Source organism: Papio anubis, chromosome 20 (genome assembly GCF_008728515.1).
Source record: "Papio anubis isolate 15944 chromosome 20, Panubis1.0, whole genome shotgun sequence".
Taxonomy (NCBI): domain Eukaryota; kingdom Metazoa; phylum Chordata; class Mammalia; order Primates; family Cercopithecidae; genus Papio; species Papio anubis.
Genome location: NC_044995.1, coordinates 19,749,065 through 19,773,414, shown reverse-complemented (window position 1 = coordinate 19,773,414; position 24,350 = coordinate 19,749,065). Strand labels below are relative to the sequence as shown.

The window sequence follows — 24,350 nt, the reverse complement described above, 5'->3', positions numbered from 1 at the left end:
TATTCTCTCACAGTTCTGTAGCACTTTATTTATTTATTTATTGAGACAGGGTCTTGCTCTGTTACCAGACTAGAGTGTAATGACAGAATCATGGTTCTCTGCAGCCTTGACCTCCCAGGCTCAAGCAATCCTCCCAACTCGGCCTCTTGAGTAGATGGGACTACAGGTGCATGCCACCATGCTAGGCTACAGACAAGGTGTCACTCTATTGCCCAGACTGGTATCAAACTCCTAGGCTCAAGCAATCCTTCCACCTTGGCCTCCCAAAGTGCTGGCATTACAGGCGCGAGCCACCACGTTCAGCCTATAGCGCTTCAATGAGTCACAGACATCATCAAAGAACTCTGGCCTATAGAATGGATCTGTTTTTGGCCTACACACCCCAAACCTTCCTGGTTGATCTCCTTTCTTCTCAATCATCCCTCTGCCATCTCTACCTCCTCAATATAGTCATATATTACTTTCTCTAATTTTCCTAATTTCTAATCAACACTATTTTTTTGCCTAGTGATTCTATTAGAATATCCATCCATGTATTCTTGATCCCCTACTAGATTGAAAATGTCTCTATAACACTTTAAAAATGTATTCCTATCACCTAGCAAAGCAACTTGTATGAATCTTTTATTTATTTATTTTGAGACAGCATCTTGCAGTGTCACCTAAACTGGAGTAAAGTGGTACAATCTTGGCTCACTGTAGCCTCAAACTCCTGGGCTCAAATGATCTCCCACCTGTCTGCTGAATATCTGGGACTACAGGCATACACCACCATGCCTGGCTAATTTTTTAATTTTTAATTCTTTGTAAAGACAGGGCTTTTGCTATGTTGCCAGACTGGTCACAAACTCCTAAGCTCAAGTAATCCTCCCACCTGAGCCTCCCAAAGTGCTGAGATTGCAGGTGTGAGCCATTGAGCCCGGCCTGAATCTTTTAAAAAAATTTATAAACAGCTGGGCACAGCGATGCATGCCTGTAATCCTAGCACTTTGGGAGGCTGAGGTGGGAGGATTGCTTAAGGAGGTCGAGACCAGCCCGGGCAATATAGCGAGACCTCATCTCTGCAAAAATTTAAAAAATTAGCCAGGTATGGTGACGTGTGCCTGTAGTTCCAGCTACTCAGGAAATTGAGGTGAGAGGATTGCTTAAGCCAGGGAGGCAGAGGTTGCAGTGAGCCAAGTTTGCACCACTGCACTCCATCCAGCCTGAGTGACAAAGTAAAACCCTGTCTCAAAACAAACAAAAATTAATAAACACTGTAGATTGTGTCCTTTGATGTACAGAGTTTTTAGGTTTAATGTAGTCCCATTTGTCTATTTTTGCTTTTGTTGCCAGTGCTTTTGGTGTTACATACACAATAAATCATTGCCAAATCCAATGTTATGAAGCTTTTCTCCAATATTTTCTTCTAAGAGTTTTTGTTGTTTTAGATCTCATATTTAGGTCTTTGATCCATTCTGAGTTAATTTTTCTATCTGGTATAAGACAAGGGTACAAATGTATTCCTTTGCCTGTGGATAATCCAATTTTCTCCATGGAAGTGTTGGCACCCTTGTCTAAAATCATTTGACTATTTATGCAAGGGTTTATTTCTGGGCTCTCTATTCTATTCCATTAGTCTACATGTCTATCTTTATGCCAGTACCACACTGTTTGATTACTACAGGTTTGTAATATGTTTTGAAATCAGGTTTTCCCTAAGTATTTGATTTAAAATAACCTTGCCAACTCAACATTCTGAACAGCTGGTCTGTTCCCTGCAAGGGCTTCCTGTGCTTGCTCACTCACCTGGGCACCATCTTCCTGTCTCTTCCCTCACAACCATCCAGGGCTCCTTCCCTTGCTCCAATGAGGAGATTATGGCTGGCTTAGAAACAGAAAGACCTAGTTATAAGAAAAGAAATTGAGATGAGATGGAAATGAATGTATCGAAATACAGTAATTTAGAACTGATTAAAATAAAAATAAATCACAGATAAAAATGGTACTTGATAAGGGATACAGAAGAAATAAAGGAGAAGAGATGAAATCCTCATATTCATATGAACACAGGATCATAACAAACAAAACAAACAAATAGGCGATAAAATAGCACTTAAATTTATGTAAGCTTTCTCTTATTTTGCTGTGAGGAAAAAAAAAAAGAAGCTTCCTGAAATATTTATTCTTTAAAAAAATTTTTTTTTTGAGACGGAGTTTTGCTCTTGTCGTCCAGGCTAGAGTGCAATCGCACAATCTCGGCTCACTGCAACCTCCACTTCACGGGTTCATGTGATTCTCCTGCCTCAGCCTCCTAAGTAGCCAGGATTACAGTACACCCACCACAGTGCCTGGCTAATTTTTGCATTTTTAGTAGAAACGGGGTTTCGCCCATATTGGCCAGGCTGGTCTCAAACTCCTTACCTCAGGTGATCCACCCGCCTCAGCCTCCCAAAGTACTAGGATTACAGGCATAAGCCACTGCACCCGGCCTCATATTTTTAAAATGTTAACTGTACAAAGTTCTTAAAAAATAACTTCCAAAGGCAAATCATTTAAAAGAGAATACAGGTCAGGCATGGTGGCTCACGCCTGTAATCCCAACACTTTACGAGGCCAACGCAGGTGGATCACTTGAGATCAGAATTTTGAGACCAGCCTGGCCAACATGGTGAAACCCTGTTTCTACTAAAAATACAAAAATTAGCTGTGCCTGGAGGCGGGCACCTGTAATCCCATCTACTCAGGAGGCTGAGGCAGGAGAATTGCTTGAACCTGGGAGGCAGAGGATGCAGTGAGCCGAGATGCGCCATTGCACTCTAGCCTGGGCGACAAAAGTGAAACTCTGTCACAAAAAAAAAGAAAAAATTTAAAAGGCCGGGTGTGGTGGCTCACGCCTATAATCCCAGCAGTTTGGGAGGCCAAGGCAGGTGATCACCTGAGGTCAGGAGTTTGAGACCAGCCTGACCAACATGGAAAAAACACAACTCTACTAAAAATACAAAATTAGCCAGGTGTGGTGGCGCATGCCTGTAATCCCAGCTACTCGGAAGGCTGAGGCAGGAGAATCGCTTGAACCTGGGAGGCAGAGGTTGCGGTGAGCTGAGATCACGCCATTGCACTCCAGCCTGGGCAATGAGAGCGAAACTCCATCTCAAAAAACAAACAAATAAATTAAATAAAAAATGAAAGAGGACATTTATTATAGGAAATGGAGTGGTGTTCCTTTGAGAATAGTAAATGAACCTTTATTACTCTAGCCTACCACTCTGTTACCCAGGAAAGAAAAAAGCTTCGCTCCTGGAACCCATGTGTCTAGTTTTAATCTTATGCTAGTACACTGGCAGATTTAGTACAGTGGACGTGAAAAAAAGACAGAGTGCTTTCTTTGACAGTGTTATGCTTTAACATTGCAGATTTCCAATTCTGCCCCTTAAACATCAAAGAAGAGTTATTATAAGGACCAAAAGAACATGTAAGCATGGGGATAATGAAAATGTCCCTCCATTTAGCTGTGCTTGTTTCTACAGTACATAAAGAGAAAATCCATCCAGTTATTTGAAAGCTAGCCCTAAATTAATAGGGGAGAAAGAAGAAATTCTAAGTAGATTGTGAATTGTTAGAAGAATTCTGAATTGTCAGGTTCTTAATTTTTAGATAACTTTACCAAGTGACACCAAGTTGCTATAATTCTCCAACATCACCTCCTTGTACAAATTCCTCTGCGCTGGGTTCAGGCATTCCCATTCCTCCTGAGAGACATCTATAGCCACATCTCTGAACATCACCAACTCCTAAAATGACAAATCGTAGTACTATTTTTGAAATTATAAGAAACATTTTTAAAAAGAAAAGAGAGGTGCTAAAAGAAGGTACTGCAAGAAAGGAGACAGTCTACTGAATATATAGGCTAAGCCTGGGTCACGGGTCAAAGAGGAATTTAGTGTGACTGAAGCGGAGTATCCACATGTTCTTAAACAATTCAATTTCTGCAGATACATCTTCTTGTGTAGGTGGTAAACTCCTGTTAATCAGTCATCTCGAAACTAAGAAAATAAGTACAGGCTCCCAATTAAATTAAATAGTTTAAAATGTTTAAATCTTACCAAAATGTCTTATTAAAATCTCTATCTTGAGAAAAATAACTTGAAGACTTTACTTTATGATTATGACTATCATGCTATAGGCATTTTTAGTTTTCCTGCAAATTCTTTAGTACACATCTGGTGCAGACTACATTTTCCATAGATGGACACTGCTGTATCTTGCATCGCATATATTCTTCAATTTAATCTTGACATCCCCCCTCCAATTGGTGTAAAGTTATGTGTCCCCTTCTCTTGAACCTGAAAGGACATCTTTCAACCTATAGACTTATTCACCCTATAGAATATGGCAAAAGTGATTATGTGACTTCCATGGTTAGATCACAAAAACATATCATACTTCTGCCTTACTTTCTGGGGATGTTCGTTCTGGAAACCCAGCCACCATGTTCCTAGGAAGCCTAACCAGCCCATGGGATAGCTCATGGGGAAAGGAACCAAGCCTCCCCAAACAACAGTCAGCAACAGCTTGCAAGCCATGTGAGGGAACTATCTTGAAAGTGGGTCATGTAGTTCCCAATCAGACCATTTCAGCTGATACCACATGGAACAGAGGTGAGCGATCCCTACTGAACTCTGCTCAGATTGTGGATTTGCAAGCCCAACCATGATTGCTGTTTTAATCTACTAAATTTTGGGTTGGTTTATTATCTAGAAATAGTTATTGTAACATAATATGATTTTTATTGGTAGCATAGCATTTGATTTTTTTTGTTTGTTTTTTTTGAGATGGAGTCTCGCTCTGCCACCCAGGCTGGAGTGCAGTGGCTGGATCTCAGCTCACTGCAAGCTCTGCCTCCCGGGTTCACACCATTCTCCTGCCTCAGCCTCCCAAGTAGCTGGGATTACAGGTGCCCGCCACCTCGCCCAGCTAATTTTTTTTTGTATTTTTAGTAGAGACAGGGTTTCACCGTGTTAGCCAGGATGGTCTCAATCTCCTGACCTCGTGATCTGCCCGTCTCGGCCTCCCAAAGTGCTGGGATTACAGGCTTGAGCCACCGTGCCCGGCCCCCACTTTTTTTTTTAAGAGACGGGGTCTCACTATATTTCCCTGGCTGGTCTTGAGCTCCTGGGCTCAAGCAATCCTCCCACCTTGGCCTCCCAAAGTGCTGGGATTACAGGCATGAGCCACTGCACCCAGCCTCATTTAATCTTACAATAAAAGATTTAATAATTCTCTTAAGCTTGAATCTCTGGGGTGAATAAAATCTCTAAGGTATTTTCTAAGGTACATATTCCATTGTTTTATAATTACACTTGAGAGGTCTTAACTGTTACCATCCACCACCTCTCCCTGTATATTTACCATGTTCCTAAACTAAAGAATATTAATGTAGAATGATCCAGACTCTCATAGATGTGACCCAAGTCTAACATATGCTGTTCAATCTAAAACTGGAGTTTGTAATTGGTGATCATATATTTTCTGGCAAGATCTTCAGTTTTTCCACGCAAGCACTAATCCTATCTCCATCTAATCCTAAAGCCTCACGCAGCAAAGTCTGTCTGCTCAATGAGATCACCAAACACCAATTCCTGGCCGGGCGCGGTGGCTCAAGCCTGTAATCCCAGCACTTTGGGAGGCCGAGATGGGTGGATCACGAGGTCAGGAGATCGAGACCATCCTGGCTAACACGGTGAAACCCTGTCTCTACTAAAAAATACAAAAAGCTAGCCGGGCGAGGTGGCGGGTGCCTGTAGTCCCAGCTACTCCGGAGGCTGAGGCAGGAGAATGGCGTGAACCCGGGAGGCGGAGCTTGCAGTGAGCTGAGATCTGGCCACCGCACTCCAGCCCGGGTGATAGAGCGAGACTCCGTCTCAAAAAAACAAAACAAAACAAAAAAAACAACAAAAAAAAACCACACCAATTCCTATCACATCTCACTGGAAAAACCAAAATTGTGAAGTTCAAAGATTTCCCACATGTGATTTAATTAACCATTCATTCCCTGAGGACACCTCAAGTGGTAGCTTTTTTTTTCTCCCACAGCCTTCGTACCACCGTCCTCCTTGTTTCTAATCGTTGATGTCAGACAACTGTCTCTCCTTCTCTAAAATCTTTTTTTTTTTTTGAAATGGAATCTCACTCTGTCGCCCAGGCTGGAGTGCAGTGGCATGGCCTCAGCTCACTGCAACCTCTGCCTCCTGGGTTCAAGCAATTCTCGTGCCTCAGCCTCCCAAGTAGCTGGGATTACAGGTGCACACCACCACACCTGGCTAATTTTTGTATTTTTTGTAGGGAAGGGGTTTCACCATGTTGTCCAGGCTAGTCTCAAACTCCTGACCTCAAGTGATCTGCCTGCCTCGGCCTCTCAAAATGCTGGGATTACGGTTGTGACCCACCGCACCTGGGTCCCTTCTCTAAAATATAATGTCATCATTTCATCAGTCTATACCATGTATTATCTCTCTCTCCATTGCAGTGATGTATTTACATGCAGGTTTTTGCCCCTCAGGAATTTTCGCTCCTGGCTCAGTATCACTAACTCTAATACTATAATCTTAATTTTCAGTGATTTCAAATATCCGTATACTGCGTTCTTCTAACATCATGGGCCCAATTCCTTAACCTCTTCTACTTTTCTATGAGCTTATCTTCCACTCTACTGTACTCACTCCCCACGTTATTACTCTAGACCTTGTGACTAGCAATAACTGCATCACCTCCAAAATATCAAGTATCCTTCTCTGATCCCCTTCACATTGGCACTCACCCACTCCATGCCTCTTCTCCCTCTTCTTACCCAACTTAAATTCCATGCTCAACTAATCACTTAACTTTATAATCACTCCCAGCATGAGCTCCCTTAACCCTCTCATTTCGCACTTGCTTGACAAAGCCTGAATCCTTGATGAATCCATCTCTCTTTCTACTCCATCACCAAATCTAAGTAGCTAAAATTGGCTAGAGAAAATTATAAAACTTAATAACAAGTTTTATTTTTATATTTTCTTTCTCTTTTTTTTTGCGAGGGGTGGTAAGGGTGGGGCATCTTTCTTTGTCACATAAGCTGGAGTCCAGTGGCGAGATCTTAGCTCACACTGCAACCTCAAACTCCCGGGCACAACGGATTCTCCCATCTCAGTGTCCCAAGTAGCTGGGACTACAGGCATGTGCCACCATACTCAGCTAATTTTTTTTTTTTGTGTACCGATGGGGGTCTTTGTTGTCCAGGCTGGTCTCAAACTCCTAGTTTCAAGCAGTCCTCTTGCTGTGGCCTCCCAAAGTGTTGGAATTACAGGCATGAGCCACTGCACCTGGCATATTTTTATATTTTTCTTTTCCTTTCTTAAATGGTTAAGAACTAAAAAGGTATACATTCAGATGTCTTGCCTCATATTTATCCTTTCCATTTTGTCTCCCACCTCTTGCCCCCATGAGCGCAAAAAGTTATTAAAAAACTTTATAAGTAAATACATACATATAATTTTTCATGCTTTTATACAAATAGTAACATATTATAATATATGCACTGTTTGGTACTTGATTTTTTTTCACTTATTAAATTCAAAGTATCTTGCCATATCTGTGATGAATGGCTTCTTTATTTTTACATAAGTATATATAGTCCAATTATTTGTATTAACACTGATGGTTTATCAATTAAACCTATAGATTCATTATTTCTAGTCTTTGGCTATTATAAACAACAGTACAATGAATGCTATTGTGAATTTATCATTTCATACAAATACGGGTATATCTGTAAGAAAAAGTACCAGGAGTTGGATTGCTGGGTCAAAATGGAAAATACATTTTGGTAGATGTCAAATTGCCCTAGAAAGCAGTTAGACCATTTTGTTCTCCTCACAGACTCACTAACAGGGTGCTTTGTCAAAACATTTTATTTTTACCAATCTAACAAGAAAGAAATGTCCACTAAAACTCTATGTCATAAACTCTACTGCCACAGAGTTTTAGTGGACATTTCTTTAATTGTGAGTTTAGTACTTTTCTTTTTAGAAGAACCCTTTATATTTCCTTTTCTGTGAACTCTCTATTCAGGTCCTTTGGCCTTTTTTCTACTGGGCTATTCATCTTTTTTTCTCTAAAAGTTCTCTATATTAGAGAAATAATAAGCTCTTTCCTTGTTTATGAGTGGTAAATACTTTACTCCAGTTTGTCATCTGTCTTCTGACTTTGCTGACAAGTGTTTCTCGCCATGCAGAAGTTTTTTTATTTTAATGTGGTAAAATGTGTTAACCTTTTCTTTTTCTAGTTTTTGGATTCTGAGTCCTAGTTAGAAAGGCGTTCCCCAAACCAAAGTTATGGAGGAATTCTCCCATGTTTTATTCTAGTGCTGTTATTACTGTATTTTTAACAATTAAATTATTTGATTTATTGTAATTTATCCTATATGGTATGTGGGATATAGATTGGACTTTGTCTTTTTCCAAAATTGCTACCTATCTGATAATGTTATCAACAGTCCATCTTTAGCCTACCAATTGGACATGTCATGCTAACCATGAGTTATATTCCCATTTTTAGGTATAACTCTAGGATTTCTATTCTGTTCACTTGATCCAATTATCATGTTTTCAGTATTGTGCCTTTCCATTATATGTAATTATGTGTAATTACCTGGTAGAGCTAATGTCCCCTCTACAGAGGGAATTAACAGAACCCTGAGTCAACAACACGTAACATGCAATAAAAAGTGTACAATAGGCTGGACGTGGTGGCTCACACCTGTAATCCTAGCACTCTGGGAGGCTGAGGCAGGCGGATCACTTGAGGTCAGGAGTTTGAGACCAGCCTGGGCAACATGGTAAAACCCCATCTCTACTAAAAATACAAAAAATTAGCTGAGTGTGGTGGCATACAACTGTGGTACCAGATACTTGGGAGGCTGAGGTGGGATAGTCGCTTGAACCTGGGAGGCAGAGGTTGCAGTGAGCTGAGATTGTGCCACTGCATTCCAGCCTGGGTGACAGATTGAGACTCCGTCTCAAAAAAATAAATAAATAAAAATAAATAAATAAAATTACTAGAAATGAAAAAATATGATTTTCAAGAGAAAACCACTTAATAGAAACATATCTACAAATGACACAGATGTTGAAATTGGCAAAGACTATAAAAACTATGAGATATATTTAAAAAATCTACAGGAGGGAAAAAGGGAAATTTCAGGTGAAATTTGAATACTCTAAAAAAGAACCCAAGGCAAATCCCGAAACTAAGAAATGAACTATATGAGGCCGGGGGTGTGGCAGTGGACACCTGTAATCCCAGCACTTTGGGAGGCTGAGGCGGGTGGATCACCTGAGGTCAGGAGTTCGAGATCAGCCTGGCCAATGTGGTGAAACTCTGGTCTCTACTAAAAATACAAAAATTAGCCAGGCATGGTGGTGTACAAAAATGTTAAAGGAAATTCTTCACGTGGAAAAAAAAATTGATACTAGATAAAATCTTTAGTCTATACAGAAGAATAAAGAGTGTTAGAAATGGTAAACATAGGGTTAAAATATAAGATATTCTTTTCATTTAATAATTTCTTTAAAAGATAATCAACTAAAGAAAGAAATATATGCTTTAAGCAAATTTAGAAATAAAATATATGACAAAAAAAAAAAAGACGGGAAGGGGAAATAGAAGTATCCAGTTGTGCCTGGTGCAGTGGCTCACCCCTGTAAGCCACTCCAGGGAGGCAGGATTGCTTAAGGCCAGGAGACCAGCCTGGGTAACAAAGTGAGATGGCATCTCTACAAAAAATTAAACAATTAGCCAGACGTGGTGGCACACAACTGTAGTCCTAGTTACTTGGAAGGCTAAGGCAGGAGGATCACTTGAGCCTAGGAGTTCGAGGCTGCAATAAGCTATGATGACACCACTGGACTCCAACCTGGGCAACAAAGCATGACCCAGTCTCTTAAAAAAAAAAAAAAAAAGAAAAGTATCCAGCTGTAAGACGTTTACATTATACCTGAAATGTTCTAAAATGACTCGAATAATGTAAAGCACATTGCAAACCTTAAAACAACCCCTAAAACAGCAAAACAAAGAGATACAGCAAATAATCCTATAGTGAAGATAAAATTAAACACTAAAAAAATAAGATTAATCCAAGACAAAGCAGGAAAACAGGAAAAAAAAATTTAAAAAGAACAGTTGACAAAATGATAGAGTAAAACCTAACTATATTGCTAATTACATTAAATTTAAGTGGTCAAACTACAGTATATTTCCTGACTTATTTTATGGAGCCAGCATTGCCCTGACACTAAAACTTAAAAATTAATTAAAAATTAAGATGAAAGAAAGTCATTTTTACATAATAAAATCTGAGAGAATGTGTCACCAAAGACCCAAACTACAGGAAATGCTAAGGGAAGATCTTCAGGCTAAAGATAAATGATACAGGATGGAAGTTCAGATCACAGGAAGGAAGGAAAAGCAACTAGACATTTTTTCCTGTTTTCCAACACATATAATTTCTTATCTTTGCAAATTCTTTCCACATTTCCAAGTGTTTCTTTTTTATTTATTCCTTTTTTTGAGACGGAGTTTCGCTCTTGTTGCCCAGGCTGGAGTGCAATGACACAATCTCAGCTCACCGCAACCTCTGCCTTCTGGGTTCAAGTGGTTCTCCTACCTCAGCCTCCCAGGTAGCTGGGATTACAGGCATGCACCACCATGCCAGGCTAACTTTGTATTTTTAGCAGAGACGAAGTTTCTCCATGTTGATCAGGCTGGTATCGAACTACCGACTTCAGGTGATCTGCCTGCCTCAGCCTCCCAAAATGCAGGGATTACAGGCGTGAGCCACAGCACCTAGCCGTTTCCATGTATTTCTAATTCATATATTTTCACTGTTTTTGGTAGGAGCATTCAAAGCTATGATTTTTCCTTAGGGTCCTGCTTTTTTATTTTATTTTTTGAGATGGAGTCTTGCTCTGTCATGCAGGCTGGAGTGCAGTGGCAAGATCTTGGTTCACAGCAATATCCGCCCCCTGGGTTCAAGCAATTCTCCTGCCTCAGCCTCCCAAGTAGCTGGGATTACAGGTGCACGCCACCACACCCAGCTAATTTTTGTATTTTTAGTAGAGATGGGGATTCACCATGTTGGCCTGGATGGTCTTGATCTCCTGACCTCATGATCGGCCCACCTCAGCCTCCCAAAGTGCTGGGATTACAGGCATGAGCCACTGCACCTGGCCAGTGTCCTGCTTTAATTAAATCTCTCTTTTTTTTTTTTTTTTTAAGACAGAGCCTTGCTCTGTTGCCCAGGCTGGAGTGCAGTGGTGTGATCTCGGCTCACTGTAACCTCCGCCTTCCAGGTTCACGCCATTCTCCTGCCTCAGCCTCCCTAGTAGCTGAGACTACAGGCGCCCACCACCACGCCCGACTAATTTTTTGTATTTTTAGTAGAGACGGGGTTTCACCCTGTTAGCCAGGATGGTCTTGATCTCCTGACCTCGTGATCCACCCGCCTTGGCCTCCCAAAGTGTTGGGATTACAGGCATGAGCCACCGTGCCCGGCCCTGTTTTCTTTTCATTCTATTTGTCTGATAGAGTTTGCCAGTCCTTTTCTTAACCTTTCTAAATTAGTGAATCATTCAGGTGTCTGGGTTTTAATTCGTGATTCAATCTGAAAGGTCTTTTAATAGATTAGTTAAACACCATTTGCATATATTAATCAGGCATATATATTTGCTCTCTGGTCTTAACTTTATCATGTAGTTTTTTTTTTTTTTTTTTTTTTTTGAGACAGAGGCTTGCTCTGTCACCCAGGCTGGAGTGCAGTGCGATCGTAGCTCACTGCAGCCGCAAACTTCTGGGATCAAGTGATCCCCCTACTTCCGCCTCAGCCTCCCCAGTGGCTAGGACTACAGGTGCACACAACCACAAGCAGCTGATTAACAAAAAAAAATTCTTTTTGTAGAGATGGGGTTTTATTATGTTGCCTGGACTGGTCTGGAACTCCTGGACTCAAACAATTCTCTCGCTTCAGCCTCTCAAAGTGCTAGAATTACTGGCGTGAGCCTCCGTGCCTGGCTTTTATCACGCGATTATTTTGTTAATTCTGTCTTGCTCACTCTCTCTGCATATATCTGTGTGTCTTAAGTCTTACTATACATAAGTTATTTTTTGTCTCTCAAAACCGGTTAAGCCTCAGAAGGGAAGATATGCATGTATGTGATATTTTTTCCCCACTGATTTATTCCTAGTTACCTAGAAGAATGCCTGTCACATAGTAGGTACTCGGTAAATATTCGTTAAATCACCTCATCCAATCAAAGTTCTCACAAGAGAAACACTAATATTTTCTTCAAAATAATATTATTTGTGTTCTTTCCTTGTTTCTGTTAAAAGATTTCACGTAAGGGAGATGAAGAATCATTTATTCAACAAGTATATGAACATGGGTTGGAGAGGAGAGAAGCAAAAATGAAGGCCCTGAAATTCTGGCACCGTCACTTACTCACTAGTAAGTTACTGTATAATTCTCAGGTAAGAAACAATGTCAGAATAAAGAAGGCAGGCCAGGCGCAGTGGCTCACGCCTGTAATCCCAGCACTTTGGGAGGCTGAGATGGGCGGATCACTTGAGGCCAGGAGTTTGAGATCAGCCTGGCCAACTTGGCAAAACCCCGTCTCTACTTAGAGTACAAAAATTAGCTGGGTGTGGTGGCATGTGCCTGTTGTCCCAGCTACTTGAGAGGCTGAAGTGGGAGAATTGCTTGAACCTGGGAGGTGGAGGCTGCAGTGAGCCAAGATCGCGCCACGGCACTCTAACCTTCCCACCTGGGAGACAGAGTGAGGCTATGTCTCCAAAAAAAAAAAAAAAAATAATAATAATGCAAATAGTCACATGCCCTATACAAAAAAACCAAACCAAAACCAAAAAAACACAAAAAATCTATTTTAATTAGGAGCAAGAAAAAAACAACTTACATGGGCCATGGCTTATTTTAGAATTGAATGTATTAATTAATCCTCTTCTTGGTTCCCTCTGGAAGAAACTCAGTCCAAAGAAGGTGTTGCTGGGGGAGAGGGGAGTTAAAAAAAAAAGACAGGAGATTATTGCCTCTAAGCTCCCAAAATGTTAGTTCAGAATGACATTTTTCTTCCCCCTTCATATCTCCTATTCCCAGACCTGATACATACATACATAAATTATTAGTGGGAATTTGGACAAATCCTAGCTTTACTCAAAACCATGAGGAAACCCAGCTACAGCAGGATAGACTCAAGAAAAGCAAGGATCATTCTCTTCAGCAGAAGGGATAGTTAGGCCAGCCCAGTGTCCCAATACTATGATGAAATGGAAGCCAGGATCAGGGTGCTGAGAACTGCCCTGAGTAGATTTTTACTGAATTAAGAGGAAAAAGAAAAGTTAATGGACATTATGAGAAAAGATTAGGGAAACAGAAAACAGACCCAAAAGACCCAATGTATGTATAACAGGAATTTCAAAAATAAGAGGCTGAAACAACACAGATGGAAGAGAAGAAATAAATAGAACAAAAATTTCCAGACCAAAATAAACTCTTGAGTCTTTAAAGTACAGTGCTGTAAGAATTAAAGAATCGTACCTGCAAACATCCTGAGAAATATTCTTAAATTTGTCTTTGAATACAGACAAAAGGACATAAATATCTTTTAGTAAGAAGTTGCAGAGGTTGGGCGCAGTGGCTCACGCCTGTAATCCCAACACTTTGGGAGGCCGAGGCAGGCGGATCACGAGGTCAGGGGCCCAAGACCAGCCTGGCCAACATGGTGAAATCCCGTCTCTACTAAAATTACAAAAATGAGGTGGGTGTGGTGGCGGATGCCTGTAATCCCAGCTACTCGGGAGGATGAGGCAGGAGAACTGCTTGAAAACCCACAGCGGAGGTTGCAGTGAGCCCAGATCGCGCCACTACATTCCAGCCTGGGCGAAAGAGAGAAACTCCGTCTCAAAAAAAAAAAAAAAAAAAAGAAGTTGCAGAACAATGTGTATGTATTGTGGCCTAGCCTAATCTTAGAAAAAAAAAATCAAACACATATGCACATAAGCATACTACATATGTGGTGTTTTTCTGAGGCTGTGATGATAAATGCGGGGTAGCAATGTGATTTTGGCTTGTGTTGTATGTGTAAATCTACAGCTAACTCCTCAAGTAGTCAGGAGGGGAGATGGCTGAATGACAGATCTCTGGAGCAGGGCGTCCTGAGCCTTAGATGTGTGCACAGGAGCGGGGTGAGGTGACTGTGCGTGTGTCTGTGTGTGAGAGACCAGAGTTGACTGAGAGGAGTGGAAGCTCTCTGACTGATCGTGTGAACCTGAGGATAAAGTAAATGCTTTATTTTTTTTTTTTGAGACGGAGTTTCACTCTTGTTGCCTAGGCTGGATTGCAATGGTGCGATCTCGGCTCACCGCAACCTCCGCCTCCCGGGTTCAAGCGATTCTCCTGCCTCAGCCTCCCGAGTAGCTGGGATTACAGGCATGCACCACCACACCTGGCTAATTTTGTGTTTTTAGTAGAGATGGGGTTTCTCCACGTTGGTCAGGCTGGTATCGAACTTCCGACCTCAGGTGATCCACCCGCTTCGGCCTCCTAAAGTGCTGGGATTACAGGCGTGAGTCACTGCGCCCGGCCTGTGCTTTTTCTTTCATGTAAATAAATGGGACTTAAACAAATAGCCATTCACAATAATGGTCACAGTCACTTACATTTACACAAATGATCGAGCACAGAATCACACTGTCAGTAAAGCACACCCACGCACCAGGTCGCTGTCCCAACAGTAACACACACTTAGCCCAAAGATAAACCCTACTTCCTCACGCATGCAAAACACACCCCTCTAAGGGGTGATCCCGTACTCAGAGGCATAAAACTACAGACATTCCCCTTCCACAACACTGGTAAGCCAGGATTTCTCACCTTCAGCATCCTCAGGGAAGGCTCTAGTCCAAGTCCTGATTCGGATTCCAGGCGAGGCCGCTCTACCTTCTCCACCGGCCCGGGACAACCTTACCTGCCTGTACCCGGAGACCATTCCTCCGAGGCTCCTACCGGAAGTAGCTGTGGACAGCGGTGTCCTCTGGGAAATGCAGTCCGAGGGGAGAGCGCCTGGGATGGAAAGGGTGTGTTCCGCCGGGCTCCGGGATGCGCTTGCGCAGTTTCACCCGAGGCTGGAGTGACGCCAACCTCTTAGGGTTCGTTTTCGGATACCAGACTTCGGGTTCCGCTGAGGACGGATTTCAGAATAGGGACAGTGGCTGCCCCGACCTCCTCAAGGCGGCCGCCGCGCGGTGTGGCTGAAGATAATTTTTGGCGGGCGCGGACTAATCCGGCTTCCCTTTGTGGAGTTGTGGTGAGAGACGTGTTTTGTTGCGAGACCGCACGTGCGCGTATCCGAAGGTGACTCAGGTGGAGAAGGTGGATATGAACCGACTTGTGAGGGTGTAGCGCATGAGATTCGTATGTGAAACGATTTTTTTTAAAATTTTTTTTGGCTGGGCGCGGTGGCTCACGCCGAGGCGGGCGGATCACCCGAGACCAGCTTGACTAATATGGAGAAACCCAGTCTCTACTAAAAATACAAAATTAGCCGGGCGTGATGGCGCCTGCCAGTAATCCCAGCTACTCGGGAGGCTGAGACAGGAGAATCGCTTGAACCCGAGAGGCGGAGGTTGCGGTGAGCCGAGATTGCGCCATTGCACTCCAGCCTGGGCAACAAGAGCAAAACTCCTTCTCAAACAAACAAAAACTGTACGTCATATATTTGACTCAATTTATTTTATATATATTACTATTATTACTATTATTTTGAGATGGAGTCTTGCTCTGCCGCCCAGGCTGGAGTGCAGTGGCGCGATCTCGGCTCACTGTAAGCTCCGCCTCCCGGGTTTACGCCATTCTCCTGCCTCAGCCTCCCGAGTAGCTGGGACTACAGGCGACCGCCACTGCGCCCGGCTAATTTTTTGTATTTTTAGTAGAGACGGGGTTTCACCGTGTTAGCCAGGATGGTCTCGATCTCCTGACCTCGTGATCCACCCGTCTTGGCCTCCCAAAGTGCTGGGATTACAGGCATGAGCCACCGCGCCCGGCCTATTTATATATTTTTTCAGACAGAGTCTTCTTGCCGATAAACAAAACAAAACAAAACAAAAACCGTACGTCATATATTTCACTCAACTTTTTTTTAATTTTTTTATTTTTTTGCCACAGGGTCTTCATGCCCTGTTGCCCGGGCTGAGTGTGGTGTCGCGATCCTAGCTCACTGCAGTCTCCACCTCCTCGGCTTCTGCCGCATCCACCTCCCAAAGTGCTGGGATTACAGGCGTGAGCCACCGGGTCCGGCCAAAACGATTTATTTTTATTTATTTATTGGTAAAGACGAGGTCTCGCTATGTTGCCCATGCTGGTGGTCTCGAACTCCTGGACTCAAGCGATCCTCCCACCTCGTTTGCCAAAGTATTGGATGACAGGTGTGAACCACCGCGCTGGGTCGTGAAACGGTTTTGAGGCCTTTTGAGAATGGCTGTGCTATATGCCCGCGCGGGGTTCATGCGGTGAGCGCCGCCACTCCCGCAGTGGCCCCTGTGGGGTGATACGTGATGTGGCTTAAATGTGAGAGGCCACCTGGACCCATGTGATTGCCATGTTTGCGGGAGCGCAGCCACGTGCACAGGGATCCTGTGACATTCTGTGTGAGGCTTTTTTGCGCTGGGTCCACCCATGATTAGAGGACTAGTGTGACTGTGGCGGCCCCTGGGAAGGGAAAAAGCTGGTTGGGACCAGGAGGGTCTGAGGTGGATGAATGACAGATCCTGGACCAGGGCGTCCTGAACCTTAGATGTATGCATAGGAGCAGTGTGAGGTGACTGTGTGTGTTTGGTTGTGTGTGAGAGTCCAGAGCTGACTGAGAGGAGTGGAAGCTGGTACATGTTATCTGCCAGAAGGGACAGATCCATGGTAAGGACTTTTAACCTTGCTGAGAGACCAGTAACTCCGTCACCAAGTGTAATATGAGGAAATGGTGCTTGAGAACAAGTGATTCTGCTTGTGTCTGATTCTTGTTCATGTATGTGGGATGGTTTGCTCTTGAAACTGTCACTGAAAGGAGAGTGAAATATATGATGTACAGCTGGCCCTCCCTATCCATGGGTCTTGCATTGGGGATTCAACAAACCTTCAGTTGAAAATATCTGGGAAAAAGTTGATGTTTGCATCTGTACTGAACTTGTACAGACTTTTTTTTTTTCTTGTCATCATGCCCTAAACAATAGAATATAACAACTATTTACATAGTATTTACATGGTTATTAGGTATTATAAGTAATGTAGAGAGGGTTTAAAGAATACGGGAGGATTTCCATAGATTGTATGCAAATACTATGCCATTGTATATAAGGGACTTGAGCATCTGTGGATTTTGGTAGGGAGGAGTCCTGGAGGGATGACTGTATGTGAAAGTGGTTTGTAAATATGCTCAAGTCTCTGGATGAATTGTATGACAGTGAAGGAGTACGTGATTAGGCTGTTGTGGCTTTGAGGTTTATGTGTATATTTTAAAGGATTATGATTGAGCTGGAGATCATGTGAGATTTGATGTGTTTGAATGTGACTTCTGAGTTAAAATCTGAATGAAAGATTGCGAGGTTATATAAATGTAGTAACTACATAAGAGAATGCAGGTATCTGGGACCCATGGATACATTACAATGGGGAAAATAAATAATCAGACCTTTCAGTGATTACTTTTCAGGGTAGTTTGGTGGCAGAACTTTGTGTAAGGAAGGCAAATCCATATCCATAGTGTCTATTTCAGTGAGAAAAAAGCAGTCCAATGTAACCAACCTGCCACCAGAGAATGGTGCCATATTGGGGACTCAGTGTTGGTCTCTGCACAGTCACTCTAATAAAAGCCATAGGTCCCTTTTGGAAGACTGGGAGAAAGATTAACAGTATAAATTTCTGGAAGTATACTGGTGTTCTTCCTCAAGGGGACCTGGCCTCCCCTTCATTCAAGGGCTTCTAGGTGTCTTCACTGACTCAAGTCTGGGTATTCATTGAGGGACCTGACTTTCCGTCTTTATGAATCAAGTTACGCTTTTGTTCACTTGACCTGGAAGTCTTCCACTTACACAAACCAATTAATGCTTTAGTAGATTTCCCATCTATTTAACTTCCACCAAAGAATATCAGCCATCTTCCCAGATAGTTACCCTGTAACAGATATTTTCTTTGACATGTTCTTTCATGGCCATTTTGCATTCTTTATCACAATAAATCATTGTTTCATATTTATTAACTTGTTTTAAATTAGACACTGGCTCTGAACTGACCTTAATTCCAGGAGACCCAAAACATCACTGTCATCTACCAGTCAGAGTAGGGGCTTATGGCAGTTAGGTAATGAATGGAGTTTTAGCTCAGGTATATCTCACAATGGGCACAGCAAGTCCCAGAAGCATTCTGTGGTTGTATCCCCAATACCACACACATAATTGGACTAGATCTACTTAGTAACTGGCAGAATCCCCACACTGATTAACTGAGGGCTGTTATGGTGGGAGAGGCCAGGTGGAAGCTACTAAAACTGTCTCCACCTAGAAAAATAGTAAATCAGAAGCAATACCACATTCCTGGAGGGATTGCAGAGATTAGTACCACCACTAAGAAAAATATGCAGGGGCGGGGATTTCCACCCCATCCCCATTCAGCTTGCCCAGTTGGCCCTGCAGAAGACAAATCGGTCTTGAAGAATGCCACTGGATTATCATAAGCTTGACCAGGTGGTATCTCCTGTTGTAGGTGCTGTACCAAATGTGGTTTTGTTGCTTAAGGATATTAACACATCCTCTGCTACCTGATGTGTAGCTACTGAGCTGGCAAATGCTTTTTTCTCCATCCTTGTTATTTAAAACCACCATAAATAGCTCGCTTTCAATTGGTAAGGCAAGTAACAACACTTTCACTGTGCTGCCTCAAGGGTATATCAATTCTCCAGACATATATTGTAAGTTAGTTCACAGGGATCTTGATTGCCTTTTCCTTCCGCGAGATACTGCACTGGGCTGGGCACAGTGGCTCAGGCCTGTAATCCCGGCACTTTGGGAGGCTGAGGCGGGTGGATCATCTGAGGTCAGCAGTTCCAGACCAGCCTGGCCAACATGGCAAAACCCCGTCTCTACTAAAAATACAAAAATTAGCTGAACATGGTGGCACACACCTGTAATCCCAGCTCCTTGGAAGGCTGAGGCAGGAGAATTGCTTGAACCCAGGAGGCAGAGGTTGCAGTGAGCTGAGATCGTACCACTGTACTCCAGCCTGGGCCACAGAGCAAGACTCTGTCTCAAAACAAACAGACAAACAAAAAATACTGCACTGATCCATTACATTGATAACATTACACTGATTCGACCTAGTGAACAAGAAGTAGCAAGTACTATAGATTTATTGGTAAGACATTGCATGTCAGAGGATGGAAATAAATCCAGTAAGAAATCAGGGGCCTTCTACTTCACTGAAATTCCCAGGGGTCAGGTGGTGTGGAGCATGGTGAGATATCCCTTCTAAGATGAAGGATAAATTGTTGCATCTGGCTCCTCCTACAGTGAAAAAGGAGGCGCAATGCATACGGGGTCTCTTCGGATTTTGGAGACAACACATTCTTCACTTGGATGTGTTATTCTGCTGGCCATTTACCAAGTGATCCAAAAAGCTGTTAGTTCACAGTGGGGCCCAGAACAAGGGAAAACTCCCCAACAGGTCCAGGCTGCTGTGCAAGCTGATGTGTGCCACTTGGGCCACGTGATCCAACAGATATAATGGTGCCTCAAGTGTCAGTAGCAGAGAGGGATGCTGTTTGGAGCCTTTGGCAGGGCCCAACAGAAGAATCACAGGATAGGCCCTGAGGATTTTGGAGCAAAGCTCCATCTTCCTTTTTAGAAAACACCTCTCCAGAGGCAGCTTTTGGCCTGCTACTGGACCTTAGTAGAGACTGACCATTTAATCATGGGCCACCAAGTTACCATGCAACCTGCACTACCCATCATGAAATGGGTGTTATCTGACCCACGAAGTCATTAAATTGGGTGTGCACAGCAGTACTCTATCATAAAATGCAAGTGGTGGCCGGGCGCGGTGGCTCAAGCCTGTAATCCCAGCACTTTGGGAGGCCGAGACGGGTGGATCACGAGGTCAGGAGATCGAGACCATCCTGGCTAACACGGTGAAACCCCGTCTCTACTAAAAAATACAAAAAACTAGCCGGGCGAGGTGGCGGGCGCCTGTAGTCCCAGCTACTCGGGAGGCTGAGGCAGGAGAATGGCGTGAACCCGGGAGGCGGAGCTTGCAGTGAGCTGAGATCCGGCCACTGCACTCCAGCCTGGGCGACAGAGCGAGACTCCATCTCAAAAAAAAAAAAAAAAAAAAAAAAAAAATGCAAGTGGTATAAATGTGACCAGGCCTAAGCAGGCCCTGAAGGCACACATGTGAAGAAGTGGCCCAAAAGCCCATCATTCCCCTCCTGCTGCAATACCTTTCTCTCCCAGCCTGCACTCGTGGCCTCATGGGGAGTTCCCTATGATCAGTTGATAGAGGCAGAGAAGACTCAGGCCTGGTCTACGGATGGTTCTGCATGATAGACAGACACCACCTGGACAGCACTACAGTTCTGTTCTGGGACATCCTCAAAGAACAGTGGTAAAGGGAAATCCTCCCAGTGATTGGAACTCGGAGCACTGTACCTGGTTGTTCATTTTCCCTAGAAGGAGAAATAGCCACATGTGACATTATATACCAACTTATGCACTGTAGCCAATGGTCTGGCTGGATGGTCAGGGACTTGGAAACATTATTTAAAAACTGGTGACAAGGAATTCTGGGGAAGACATATGGACCTTGCTGAACAGGTAAGAAATATAAAGATATTTGTGCCCTATATGAATACTTACCAAAGGGTAACTTTAGCAGAGGAGGATGTTTAATAGTCGGGTGCATAGGATGATCCATTCTGTGGATATCAGTCAGCCTCAGCTACCCTTATCATCACCCAATTGGCTTGTGAACAAAGTGGTGATGATGGCAGTGATGGAAGTTATGCATGGGCTCAGCAACGTGGACTTCTGCTTACCAAAGCCAAACTGGCTACAGCTACTGCTGAGTGCCCAGTGCCAGCAGCCAAGACCAACACTGGTTCCCCAATATGGCACCATTCCCTGGTGGCAGGCTGATACACTGGATTGCTTTCATCATGGAAGGGACAGTATTTTTTTTCCTACTGGAATACACACTTTAGATACAAATTTGTCTTCCTTACCCAAAATGCTTCTGCCAAAACTACCATCCAGACCCTTAACGAATGAAGGTTTGGGTCACCCCACCAGTTAAAGAACCACAATCAGCTGAGGAGCTTGCTTGCTGAGGGGAAAAGGAATACATAATGGGTAAGGGAAGAAGGGAGGCATGAATACCAGCTATAACCACGTGAGCAGCTACAGAAACAAAAACTGTAATTGTCATGAATGTATCTTTATTTTGTAATGAATGTGTGTACAACAAAGCTTTGTTTTCCTCCCTTTCATATCTCTTTATCATGTACAGTAACATATACTGACTTTATATTAGAATATTTAAATATTGTTAACTTTATATCAGTTTTTTTTTTTTTTTTTTTTTTTTTGAGACGGAGTCTCGCTCTGCCGCCCAGGCTGGGGTGCAGTGGCCGGATCTCAGCTCACTGCAAGCTCTGCCTCCCGGGTTTACGTCATTCTCCTGCCTCAGCCTCCCAAGTAGCTGGGACTACAGGCGCCTGCCACCTCGCCCGGCTAGTTTTTTGTAATTTTTAGTAGAGACGGGGTTTCACCGTGTTAGCCAGGATGGTCTCGATCTCCTGACCTCGTGATCCGCCCGTCTCGGCCTCCCAAAGTGCTGGGATTATAGGCTTGAGCCACCGCGCCCGGCCTATATCAGTTTTTAAGTTATGGGATATGAGGGAGAAGTATTAACATCATCCAGACTTTGCATCCTCTTCTGGGGAAGGGTTAGTTATTTTTGGTTGTATGCAGCATAGTTGTCCCATGTTAAGCAAAAGTATAACCTTGTTACTGTCTTTATTCAGATATGAAGTATGGTTTTGGGAGATGCTTATGGGTACCAAGTTGACAAGGGTGGACTTATGATGGTTAATTTTATGTGTCAACTTGAGTGGGCCATGATGCCCAGATATTTGGTCAAACATTATTCTGGATGTTTCTGTGAAAGTTGTTTTTGGATGAGATTAACACTTAAATCAGTGGACTCTGAATAAAGCAGATTATGCTCCACACAGTGGGTAAGCCTCATTCAATCAGCTAAAGTTCTTAATAGAACAAAAGCTAATGTCCCCTGAGCAAGAAGGAATTGTGTTAGCAGACTGCCTTTAGACTTCGAACACAACTCTTGTCTGGATCTTCAGCCTGCAGGCCTGCCTTGCAGATTTTGGACATACCAAGGCTCCACAATTGCATGAGCCAATTCCTTAAGATAAATATTTCTGTGTACGTGCATACACACACACACACACACACACACACCCACACACACCTGTTTGTTCTGTTTCTCTAGAGAACCCTAATATACTGTCCTAAGTATTTTACATGTTTAGTATCATTTAACTCCCCTCAGAACCCTGAGGGAGTTATTGATACCATTCCCAGTAAACTGGTGATGCAGGTGAGGCACCAGGAGCTTAAATAACTTGTAAAATGTCACAGAGTTCCTAAGAGATGGAACTGGAATTTGAATTTCAAAGCCTTCAGTCTTTAACTATTAGATTACCATTTTCTAACTTGACACCTTCTATTCCGTATCCCATCTGCTTCACAAAGCCATTCCTGATGAGTGTCTTTATTGCCAACTAATTTGGAATGAAAATTATTAGGATTATGGATTCTATTATATGATATTTAACACACTGTTTATTCTCAAACATTTTTATTTACTAATTATTATCAGGAATTCTTTGATGAGCATTCTTTTAATACTATTTTGTTCATTTTTATAATTACTTCCTAAGAGACAAAGTGTCCTGGAAGTGGGATTTCTGAGTAAGACATTGGGCATGCTTGGCAACATGTAAGACTTTGTGCTTCAATACTTGGAAGAAGCACAAATTATTAAGATATAATTACTGCCTTTGCATTGCTTATAATTCAACAGGGGCAATAAAAGTAAGTGAAAGGTAGAGCATGACAAAGACTTCTAGAGAAGTACAGATGATAACCCTGGGAGTTCCCAAGAATTCACAGGAGCTCTGTGTGTGAATGAATGCCCTCTCGTCATGTATATGTCTTACAGATTAGAGTCTCTTGATGTTGGGTCTAAAGGGTACTAATGGAGCAAGGCTGTCCTCTTACCCATAGCAGGACATTATGGCTAGTATTTCAGAAGTGAAATAAATCCTTCTGTCAAGAAGGCATAGAAAACAAAGCAGCAAGTCCAAAATAAGGTTTAAGCCTCTTAGCTCTTCTTCCCTGGGCAGAGTACCCACAGTCATAGTTGGGTCAAAATTAATATTTTTTTTTGAACGTAAGAGAAATCATTCATCACATAGTATTTAGAATGTGCTTAGCTGTACATGTAAAGACTTCTTAAAGCTTTTTTTTTTTTTTTTTTTTTTTTTTGAGACAGAGTATCACTCTTGCCCAGGCTGGAGTGCAGCGGCATGATCTCTGCTCACTGCAACTTCTGCCTCCTGGGCTCAAGCGATTCTCATGCCTCAGCCACCCAAATAACTGGGATTACAGGCGTGCACCAACATGCCTGGCTAATTTTTGTATTTTTAGTAGAGACGGGGTTTCACCATGTTGGCCAGGCTAGTCTCAAACTCCTGACCTCAAGTGATCAGCTTACCTTGGCCTCCCAAAGTGGAGGGATTACAGGCGTGAGCCACTGCAACCGGCCTAAAAGTTTTTTTAATCTACTTTTTGAAAATCTTCCATGTAATAAAATGCCTTAAACATATATTCTAAAATCAGCAGATGTTTCTTGCAAAGAAAATAAGAAGTATATGTAACAAGTATACTTAAGTTTAAATTTCTAGAAGTATACTTAAAACAAAAAATCAGTATCACAGCCTATTTAATGTTAAATATTAAAGGTATACCTTGGCCGGGTGTGGTGGCTCACACGTGTAATACCAGTACTTTGGGAGGCCGAAGCAGGATTGCTTGAGCCCAAAGAGTTGGAGACCACTCTGGGAAACAGAATATGACCCCATCTCTACAAAAAAATTAAAAATTGGCCAGGCACGGTGGCTCATGCTTGTAATCCCAGCACT

The 24,350-nt window shown here is 42.8% G+C and overlaps 1 protein-coding gene across 4 annotated transcripts in view; it reads right to left on the bottom strand.

Moving 5' to 3' along the window:
• The window catches only part of ZNF461 (zinc finger protein 461), a 34,361-nt gene extending 19,104 nt beyond the window's left edge, over positions 1 to 15,257 (bottom strand). Inside the window, exons 1-4 of one of the 4 annotated variants that reach the window (XM_031659558.1) lie at positions 14,963 to 15,257; positions 12,987 to 13,075; positions 3,647 to 3,794; positions 1,789 to 1,884 (exon numbers count right to left, since the gene is read on the bottom strand). In XM_031659558.1, the coding sequence (XP_031515418.1) occupies positions 1,789 to 1,884; positions 3,647 to 3,764 (214 nt within the window). In that variant the 5' untranslated portion in view covers positions 3,765 to 3,794; positions 12,987 to 13,075; positions 14,963 to 15,257. The remainder of the gene's footprint in view (positions 1 to 1,788; positions 1,885 to 3,646; positions 3,795 to 12,986; positions 13,076 to 14,962) is intronic. The other 3 variants (XM_031659560.1, XM_017952901.3, XM_031659559.1) reach the window with 3 other exon arrangements.
• Between the last annotated feature and the right edge of the window lie 9,093 nt (positions 15,258 to 24,350).